The sequence below is a fragment of the Meleagris gallopavo genome, chromosome Z (genome assembly GCF_000146605.3).
Source record: "Meleagris gallopavo isolate NT-WF06-2002-E0010 breed Aviagen turkey brand Nicholas breeding stock chromosome Z, Turkey_5.1, whole genome shotgun sequence".
Taxonomy (NCBI): domain Eukaryota; kingdom Metazoa; phylum Chordata; class Aves; order Galliformes; family Phasianidae; genus Meleagris; species Meleagris gallopavo.
In genome coordinates, this window is record NC_015041.2 from 19,469,035 (window position 1) to 19,480,052 (window position 11,018).

The 11,018-nt window shown below is 36.7% G+C and overlaps 1 protein-coding gene across 2 annotated transcripts in view; it reads left to right on the forward strand.

Moving 5' to 3' along the window:
* Positions 1-10,562, forward strand: part of LOC104914932 (erbin-like) — a 62,618-nt gene extending 52,056 nt beyond the window's left edge. The window contains exons 5-6 of one of the 2 annotated variants that reach the window (XM_010725487.3): positions 134-251; positions 10,461-10,561. In XM_010725487.3, the coding sequence (XP_010723789.1) occupies positions 134-251; positions 10,461-10,543 (201 nt within the window). In that variant the 3' untranslated portion in view covers positions 10,544-10,561. Of the gene's footprint in view, positions 1-133; positions 252-10,460 lie in introns of both variants that reach the window. The other variant, XM_031557252.1, reaches the window with a different exon arrangement.
* The last annotated feature ends 456 nt before the right edge of the window (positions 10,563-11,018 follow it).

Below are 11,018 nucleotides of genomic sequence, written 5' to 3' on the forward strand. Positions count from 1 at the left end.
AAAAATTGCCTTTGGTCAAAGTCTTTAAATAGCCTGACCTTCCAGCTATGAGGTCATAAGTTTAAAGGGATTAAAAAAAAAGCTATACAGAGGAAACTAAGAGAAAGTTGCTCTTTTTTCTTTGTTTCAATAGCAACTTTTTAACTGTCAGTCGCTGCACAAGCTGAGTTTGCCAGACAATGATCTAACCACATTGCCAGCATCCATTGCAAATCTCATTAATCTCAGGGAACTGGATGTCAGCAAGAATGGTAAGTCATTTCACTTATTATATTGGAATAGCTTTAAGGCAAATCATCATTGACTGTACGAAGATACCAGTAAAAGTGTAATTTCCAGAATCTACGCATCTAATAAGCTTTAAACTACAACCCTAAAACTTATGCTTAGCCAAAAATAATCTATTTTGATGTTTTTTTTTTAAATCATATCTGTCAAATGTATTGCTTTATATTTTGAGATTCATTACTGAAAAATATCATCAAATGTTTGTGTTTTCTCAAAAATGCTTATGCTTGAAGTTGTTACTTTTATTGACCTTGTCATTTTTCACTGTAGCGAAGAATTTTTCCTTTTAAAAATTTGCTGGATTCTCTTTTAATTTTATTATGAAAATTGTTTTCAGTTTACTTTAATGATCTGTCTCAGAGTTGTAATAGAAGTCAGCTGCTTTCCTATCTGTCCCTAGAGATGGTAATCTCTGTCACATGGGGAGAAAAGTGTCTGTGGACAATGACTGATTCAGTTGACTGACTTGCAATCTGTGAGTCAGCTAGTTATAAATTATGAAATGCTGTCAGCCAAGTACTATGTGTATACTTTCATTTATTTTTTAATGATACTCTTTTGGCAAGTTGGAATATCTGTGCAAATATGAGGAAATTGTAAGAGCTTATATTGTCATCAGGCTTGCTTGTGTGGCTTACTTAAAGGAAAAAAAAAATTGTCTTAATTGATGAGGATGTAATAGCCTTCTCTTGCTGATTCATAGTGAAGTTAGAGAAGGACCTTTCCTTGAAACCATATTTGAAAATATGGATTACATAAATATGCCAAAGATTCTATCATATGCAATTCATTGTTGCATGTGAACAACTAGATTAATTATGACTCCATAAAATTAAGTGAGATCTGCTTTATTGTGAAATTGCTCCCATCGTGGAGGTGTTGGCATTCTCCTTTATTGTCCATTGTATCACAGTCTGTACTTAAACTATTACTTTATTATTTCTGCCTAATGAATGAAACATTTAGTGCAGTAAATTGACCTGGTTGTTCCTGCTCTGTTCCTGGTACAAGTGGATTAATAGCCGTTCTTAAAGAACATGTTCCCTAAACTTTCATAATGACAAACAGCTGGGAAAGAATCGTATTTTTGTCCTAGACTGAACAATTAAAAGGATTAAATGGTTCTAATGCAAGTTTTCAATAATTAAAATTTGAAAGCAATAGAAGGGATTTGGGGTTCTAGTGTTGGCCAGTTCCTTAGCTTATGAATGTAAATAGGCAGCTGGTCATGTACAAGTTAAAAGAGTTAGAACCCACCCAAAGCAATGCAACCTTTTGCTAAGCCTTCTGAGGACTGCTAAGAAACACTTGTTACTGATAAGCATATAAATGATTTAAGGAGACAATAGCTGAAATATACGACATTGCAATAAACTGTAAAGTTCTGTTTTTTTGGGAGTGATAGGTTCTTCTTCATTAGGCACAGGACTCAGCACTTCTCTTTGTTGAATTCCATGTGGTTTTTGTCAACCCACCTTTCCAGCACATCTAGTGAACCAGCTAGGACTTTTCCAGGACTTTTCATTTTTGATGTGTTTTTATTTTGTTGTTTTTTTCATGTGTTTTTGAGTGTGATGTGGAACAGCGAACTCTGTGGGAAGCGCAAGAGATGTTTTCCCTGGATTATGAAGAAAAATTACTAGGAGTCAGTTATGAGAGGCCTCAAAACTCTAGAATAATGCAGTGGCTTTTTTTGTGAGAATAGTGTCATAATAGCAGAGTAAGTTAGTCTTCTGTATTTTTCTTGGATGCTTTCTTCTACGACAGTACCAAAAGTGTTGTTTTCCTCATGTGGATGGAATTAAAGCATGCAGTGCAAATGCGTTTGCATCAAATATATGTTCATTTATAATTTTCATCTATAATTTTAGATTTCATTTTCAAATACCAATGAACATTCAGGTCTTTCAGTAGTCTCCTATGTAGATGGATTAGCTTTTTCCCTGTATATTTCAGCACATTTAAACATCATCACCTTTTCAATCTGTTGCAAGGCATTTTTACAGAAAAATACACAAATGAGAAACACAAACAGTGAAAAGCTCCACAAAAACATATTGCCAATAATATTATTTTTAGTAATTTTGAAGGTTTTTGTTAACAGACACAAATCTGGATAAAATATGTTTCTTTCAGTGTTTTAAAAACATCTGCTGATTTGGCAAATTTTAGCGTAGTGTGTGCCAGAAGTTGTGGAGTTGAGAAACAAAAAATCAGGAGAATGTCTAGTTATTATGTTGCCCATCTGTAATGGATTTAGAAGTACAGCTTGTCAACAAATTGAGAATTATTCATAGTTAATAAAGAGAATGATGCAAGTTTTATTTTACTTAGGGAGAAGCAAGAGAGAAAGATCCTGAATAAAAAAATAACTTGCTATAAATTCGCTATTTTTGTCCATATATGAAGAAGGGGAGGTGATGTACTTAATTTTCTATCTTTCATGATAGTTAAATAAAAAGATAACTAATTGGTTGAGGACTTCTAAGTCGGTAGCTTTATTATAATATGTCATTATATAGAGGTGATAAACTTACGTTAAAAGCAGTTAGCTACCTTACTTACAGCTCTTTAGAAAAGTGTAGATAATGTTTTTTCTTAAATACATTGTTTTTCCTACGAAAAAGTACTGACTAGAAGCCGTCTCTGCAGAATGAAATTATGTTCCTGTCTAAGAGTGGATGTCAACAAAGTGGAATTGCAGTGCAGTTAAGGCACAGACTTGGTCTTGAATGTGGAACTTGAGTGTACATGTTTGAAATTATGAAAATAGTTTAATACAGATCTGTTCCTGGATTCAAAGAAATTTTCATAACACAGAAAAAGCATTGTAAAAGTAACTAGGATTTTTTTAGTTGTGAATTTCATATGGAGGCAGAATGTACTTTTTCTTTTGAGAATAGTGTGCTTTGAGTGATAGTCATAATCTATCAACCAAAAGTGCAAAAGTGACTGGACAGGCAACAGTGATTTTTCAGCTCTGGGTGATGGGAGGTGGGAGAAAAGCGAATCAGCTTTTAGTTTCAAGTTACTCTGGAGGGGTCCAGCTGTGAATCAGACATAGTTCAGAACCACCTGAATCTTAGTAATCTTTCAAGACAGCAGTATAAGCAAAACTGTTGTCTACAACATTCTTAATATTTCATGTTCAGAAAATTTTACTCTGACCTTGGCATGCCTAGGTAGGTTTATCTGTCAAGTACTCATTAAGTTCATGAGTATCCGTGTCAGGTAATAATAATTTAGCAGGATGAGTTACTGTTGGTGGAAGTGATGAGGCATTTTTCATTTAAATAGATCAAGAGGCATACAGCAAAATAGGATTAATTACTGTCTGAACTGCTGAGAATTTGGTTTTAAGTCTTCAGATGAAAAAAACTTCGTATTTTTAATTTTGCAAGTGCTCTCAGAAATGAATTTTGGAAATATTAAACTTGACTCAGCCTTCTAATAGAAAAAAAATAGCATGCAGATGATGAGAGAAACCCAACTTAGAGTATGGCACACACATGAGCATAAAATGTTATTTTTTTTAAAAGCCTGAAGTGCTGTAAAAAAAACACTTCATATTTTCAGTAAACATTTTATTGTCACATAATTGTATGTAGCTAAGTTCTCATGTCATTAACAAAATGAGCACCGAATACATTACTGATGCTGTATTTTATTGTAAATCTAATTATACTGTAATAGTCATCACAACTAATAAGAGTATATTTTTCTTCACCATAAAAATATCTCTATTGAAGTATTTTTTGTTTTCTCCCTTTTTTAAAATGAAAGCACTGTTTAAGTTGTACTTCTCAGGTTTATAAATTAACTGACATTCTTGCACTAATCATTACATGGATAGTATAAATATTATATTTCTCTCAAAATAAAGATTGAGTTTCTATTTTTCATTTTATAAACCTGCAAATAACCATAGTAGAAGGGAGGACAAATGTGAAAGGAAACTTTTAGGACTTCCAGAGCATAGAATTGGAGAAAAGGACTTCATTAAGTGAAGATGGAAAAGTGAATAGGCTGAGTTGTATGTAGATACTTGTCAAGCAGTTCATAGAATCATAAAATCTGGAAAAGGCTGGAAAAGACCTCTAAAATAATCTAGTCCAACTATCCACCTACCGCTGATATTGCCCACTTAATACCACATCTACACATTTTCTTGTACACTTCCTGGAATGGTGACTCAACCACCTCCCTGAATAGTCTGATCCATCACCTGTCCACTCTTTCAAATAAGATTTTCCCTATATCCAGCCTGCACCTTCCCTGCTACAACTTGAGACCATATCCTCTTGTCCTATTACTAGTTAGGTGGGAGAACAAGCTGACACCCACCAGGCCACAGCTTCCTTTCAGGTCATTAAAAATGGCAATCATGTCTCCCCTGAGCTTCCTCCAAACTGAATAATCCCAGCTCCCTCCATTGCTCCCCATAAGACCCATCACCAGCTTCGTTGCCCTTCTCTTAACATGCTCCATGGCCTCAAAAGTCTTTCTAGGGGGGAAGAGCTCAAAACCGAACACGGTACTGAAGATGCTGCCTCATCAGTATTGAGTAAGAGCGATGATCATTTCCCTGCTCCTGCTAACTACATTATTTCTGATACAAGTCAGGATGCCATTGACCTCCTTGGCCACCTGGGCACACTACTGGCTCATGTTCTGCTGAGCACTGACAAACACCCCCTGGTCCTTTTCTTCTGCACAGTCTTCCATCCGCTCTTCCCCAAGTCTGTAGCATTCCATGGGGTTGTTGTGGCCAAAGTGCAAGACCTGGCGCTTAGTCTTGTTGAATTTCATCCCTTGGCCTTAGCCCAGCTATCTTGCCTGCTTCAAGTGAAATTAAGGAAATCCAATGGAGGATGTTTTCAGATTCTTGTAAACGTTCTGTAAGATTTTTAGATCAATTTTTCTACTAAGGGAACTTTTCTATTTAAACAAAACAGAGAGAATAAAGGCTATACAAATAGGAAAACTTACACTTGCAAGGAATGTTACTAGTTTAGTGTAGTTGTCATGGTATTCCTTGTGAAAGTACAAGCAAAGCAACCAAAAAGCAAGGTATAGCAAGTTTCTAAAGCTTTGAGATATCAATTTCTAGAACTAGATGAAAATCTATTTGCAATAGTTGCTCTTTACTCTGAAAATGATTGGTTTAGAATAGGCTTTCATTGAATAAACTAGATGTGCCTGTGCTGCTTTGAGATCACTAGTGTATTGTGTGCCACCTTGCACAGAGAAGTCAACCTTACAACCTTATGCAGGATTGGAGCTGCAGCTCTGAGCAGGAAGGTGCTGCTCTTTTGCTGGCTGATCAAACATCTTTTGGAAACCAGAGCTCCTGGCTGATTGGAAACTAGTGGTGGCAGGGGACTAGGGTAAGGGACTAGGTAAGAGTTTTAGGAAGATGGATGAACTGTAAGAAGGAGCAATGGCTGAGTAAGCACTATGTAGCAAATCAATTGGTCTGTAAGATGCTACTTTGCAAGTGTTGCTTTTAATACCACAGGTATGCAGAAATCCTGAATTAAAGTGGATTCTACAAGTATGTATGAATACAGACTGCATGTGGCTGATACTTCCCTTTGGTTTTTCAGTTTAAATTCCATGCTTAGAAACATTTTTCATAATCTTTGGAACAGTTGTGTGATCTTGAACTCTGGAAGTATTTTGATGCCATGTTTAATCCATATTAGCTGTCAGTATAGCTATAGCAAAGGGCTGAGTGGGAAAGCAAACAGAAGCTGTGTTTGTTTTTTTTTTAAGGTGGATCTGCTTTCAGGCAGGTCCTCATTAGTTGCTTGTCCAGAATTTAAGACAAGGATGAATAGATTAGCTCGGGGAGGCTTGTGTGTAATTAAGGTTGCTTTCACATTCATGCAAACTGGGCCTGTATGTTTGCCCATATTCCCTATACTTGGAAGGATGCAGAATAGAAATGGTGCACGGAGGGCAGCGGTTTCACTTGTTTTGCAGCATGAAGTCTGTTTGTTGTTGAGCTATGTTCATGTTGAAAACCTGTTTTTATTTTCACATGTTTCCTACAGATCAGAAGATCCAGCTGTAAACTCTTTCCTTTGGGGTCATTACTCAAGTGACTTGCACAGTCTTACATTTGTTAGTGGCTAGCAATTAAACCTAACTTTTTTTTTTGCAAGGCTGTTTTTAAAATCTTTTGATGTGAGAAAAAAAGAGGTGGAACTTCATTTGGAGGTAACGCCACTTCTTTGTCTAGCAGTAATAGTTTGAGTAACTGAAGTCTGGAAATACTAGTGCAGGCGTTTTTGAAGAAAAATGTGACTACATGATCTGAGCGCAAACAGCAGAGCAAATTCCTCACAGCTGCAGTAGGGCTGAAACAGCAGTGTACGAGGATGTCGGCTTTAGGCGGGCTCTACTAGCTGTGGATATGACTGCACAGTTTTCCATTAACCTAGAAATGCCGATATTTCTGAGTTAAAAAGGTTTTCTGATGGATAGCAAAGGTGGTTGGTTCCGGTTTTCTCTGCCGTTCTGCAGTTAATGCTGTCCTTGGTGATAAGAAAGGATTAGTGTAACTCCAGATGGTGAGTGAGACCCCAATTATACTTACAATTGCCTTAATCCAGACTGAACAAAGAGAGGGGCATTAGCGCATTATTTGCTCAATGGCACTGTGCCAAAACAATCCTTTCCCTCTGGGGAGTTAAAGATCACACGAAATTCCTTATTTCAGCCCTGCTATGTGATCCAGAACCGAGATCGATTACATACAGGTTTCTGGCCGTTGACCTGAAATCCCTGTGTGACTTCTTTGGTCACGTGCTTCCGGCGTGTGCTGCAGCTGGTCTGGGGATCCTGATGAACCACCGCTCTGTAGGTTATGCTAGCTAGCTGGCGAGCTGTAGCCAGAGTTCTGAATGAGGAATGCTTTCTGGTTTTGGTGCAGTCCAGACAATAATTTAGATTCCATTCCTTACCTGGCTGCCAGATTTTCTTTGACAATTTTCCAGGCCCTCGTCCCCATGTTTTTTGTGTTTAATTGGCATTTGTAGTAGACACCGGCCAGTACACTTGAAAATGCCTGAAATTTGGAAAAGCAGGTTGGAAAATTAAGTGCTATTATGTAAATGTTATTTCTGTGGAAAACAGCAATGCAAAAAAAACTTTGCTCTCAATTCAGTTCATAAATCCTGCAGTTAGCATTAAAAATGACCAGAAAATCTTATTTTCTCCTGTTGTGTTCTGCAAATGGTCAAAGTCCACAAATGTGATGGTCTGTGATTTTTGTAAAAACAGTAAACATTATCTGTAAATCAACTACAGCACGGAAATGGAATGGACGTGATTGTTATCATGTAAAATAGGAAACAGCAGGCTAAGAAACCTAGCTACATGTTTCTCAAGGAGGATGGGATAAAGCTGTAACAGTCTAGATAACCCACAAATCAGTAATCTATTTTATCTTCCTTTTCTCTAATGCTTAAGTATGTACTAAAGGAAGCCGTAAAAGATCCTAAAGGAAAATGTTTTAGAACAGAATATGGGTCTCACTTTGTGGTGTCCACTGCACTAGATCCTTGTGGAGGATGGGGAGGGGTAATTAGTATATGGTGTTACAAATGGAGTGTGAAAAGACATATCCGTGTAGACCCTTGAGATTTGTTGAGCTGTCTTAACAGAAGACAATTCAGGACACTTAAGTATAGATAGCAAGCAGAGAAAGAGCAGATCCTCTTAAAAAATGCTTCTTACAGCAGATGGATCTTCTGTCCGGGATCTTCTCCCGGTGTCTTTCTGTCTACTCTAAGTGACTTTTTGAATTTGTTCTATTGGCAGGAGAATATTAACATTAACTGCACGTTTGAATGTAAAAGAAGTATATGTGAAGAGAAGAAGCTGTCTGAAGGTTGTTGTGTAGGCAGTTAACAAGTATTAACTGCTGATTTCCTGTCACCTGACAGAGAGGAATAGCCTCTGAAATTTGTCATCTGAACCTGTACTGAAAGCATGTATATTTAATGCTACTTTCTCCAGTTTGCTGCTCACGTAACAATGGCTGGCACTATTTACATGACTGAAGTGTTGAGTGAGTTTGTAAGAACAGTATACACTGTACCGATCCTGGTACAGTAATTGGAACTAACTTGCTGCTTCATTGTTAGTTTTCTCGTATCTATTGAATTTCTGTTGTTAATTTGTTGTTAGAACTGTTGCTGCTTCTTGCCCAAGGCATACTCAAACAAGAGACTACAGTAGAGTACTCCAATTTTGTACAAAAGCATTCTGATCTAACGTGTCTGTATTTGAATAGCTAATATTGTATTTGGCTATTCTTCTGAGTACACTCTCCCCTCCAGAAGATGCTCTGCGTGTTTTGTTTTCTAGGTAGTTATTGCAAATCTTAGTCTTCTGTGCTTCAAAGAGTTCTTGATACAGACAGTGGCAACATTAGTAATAAATGAATTTTGACATCTTGGAGGAGAGCAGTCTTTGATCTAGGGAGAAAGCCAGAGCCGGTATTGTGCCTGTCTTTCAGAATAACTGAGAATCTCTCCAGTTCTAACAACAGATCTAATGGCATGGAGTGAGACAGAAACATTACACTGACTCCAAGGAGGAACTTAGCTGTGGTTTACTGTGATTATTATAGACATGATTAATTTTAAATGGACAAAGTTGCATCATCAGAGAAAAAAAAAAAGTATAAAGGGGAAGACTGTTAAAAAAAAAAAAATTCTGTGACTTCATCTAGACAGGTTTCACATGCACTAGGTTTTCGTGCATCTGGTCTGGTAGAGGATTGTGTGTCAGGTTAGATGCTTTCCATTTGTGTGTTTGGAGAAAGAGGCTTCTTGCTACAATAGGAATTAAAATCATACATTCTTAAATTCCTTGGAAATGTTTCCCTTAATATAAAAGATGATGTGGCAACAACAGGTTAACATTCCTTATCTTTACATGGTACTTTTCTCATCTTTCTTTAAAGCTACCTTTGGTCCCGAAAGGATTGCTACTATTTGAGAAATGAAGTATATAGTTTTGATTTGGGGCTAAAAGGGATAAAATTAATCAGTAGACACTGTCTTGTCCTCTACTGACCCTTTTTACAGGTCTGCTCAAATTCTTACTACATCCGGTATAAGTCAAAAGTAGTTTTTTAATCATCTGGTCTGACTAATGGCTTCCTGTCAAGAAAGAACTAAAAATCTGCTTTGATGGCGTTAGAGTTTGTACTTAATTTGAACTGAATTAGACATAATGACTTTTCTCCCTGAACATCATCAGTGGATTTGCTGTGAAAGTATGTTTGGTTTGGTTTTTTTTTGGCTACTTGTCTTGTGGGATGGCAGTGTTATCTCTTAGGTTATAATATACTGTGTCAATCTTGTTAACTGCATAAACATAGACCCAAACTCTAGACACCTCTCCTGACGTATAAGAATAATGCAGTAGTACATTGCAAAAGTAAATGTTGTGGTACCATGGTTTTATTTTTTTTTATGGTGCAATGATAAATGAGGTGAAATAGGGAACAGAATGGCTCCAAGCTGACTTCTTTCTGACGTGGTGTATACCCATCTTATGTTTTCAAGGCTTGTATTGTCAGCTTCAGACAAATATAAATTTGGTTGCAAATTTATTTGCTAGCATTTCTGTAGGCTATCTTAGAAAAAAGAAGAGATTCCTTATAGTCTTAGTCTTTATGCAAGTGTATCTGCAGCATTTTTTTTTTTCCTTCTGTACAAATAATTTGAAGCTAGCAGCAGGGTATGTGGTGGATTAGGAGATTTCTTCAGAGCCATGAATGTTGTAAATGTACTTTCAGATTTCAAGAAGTGAATTTGGAACTAGCGGTCTGTTCTCAGATACATTACAGAGTGCAAGTTCTGTAATGTTTGGTAATATCAGTGAGAATTGTTACACTGTCTCTGAAATGTTGCTTTGTGAACTCACTGCTATGTAATGAAGTACTCAACAAATAGAAAAGCAATGAAATTGATTTTGTGTAAGGGTGTTTCTTTCGTGAAAACTTATCTGAGGTGAAACATTAAAGAACTAGTCCATTGGCTTCTGAATGGGTTAGTTTTTATCGCTAGTAGTTTTATGTGCACCATTTTTTATGTCTGTGTTGGAGCATAGTGGTTGAACACTGTTTCCCTTCTTTTTCATGTATTTTGCAGGCATACAGGAGTTTCCAGAAAACATAAAAAACTGCAAAGTCTTGACAGTTGTTGAGGCCAGCGTAAATCCAATTTCAAAGTAAGTTTGTAATTTTTATGGTACTTATTGTTCTATGCAATCTCTGATGAATCTCACATGTGCTCCGGTCAACTTTTTGTGAGCCAGCTCTTCTAACTGGAGGCAAGGAACTGAGGCACCCAAGAATTATTTTTATTATCCTCATTGTGCTAAGATGCACTTTAGCTATGTGACTGAAGTAATTTGCCTAGCTTAATAGGTTATGTCAGGCATCCTGCATATTACCATATGGCTTTGTCAGCTTTTTTTCAGTTCATTGCCTCTTTATGAAGGTAGAGAAAAATGATCAAAGTTTTGTTTCTTAAGAGCAAATTAATTTCACTCACAAATTTGCACCACAGTCTTTAAGATAGTCTGTATTAATTGAGTTATCTGTCATTTTCAATAGTAATACAAGTAATTTTGCCACAGTGGTGCTACTGGAGTTATGAAGTTATGGAGTTATCCAGCGAAAGCATGGGGCCAGATGGATTGCACCC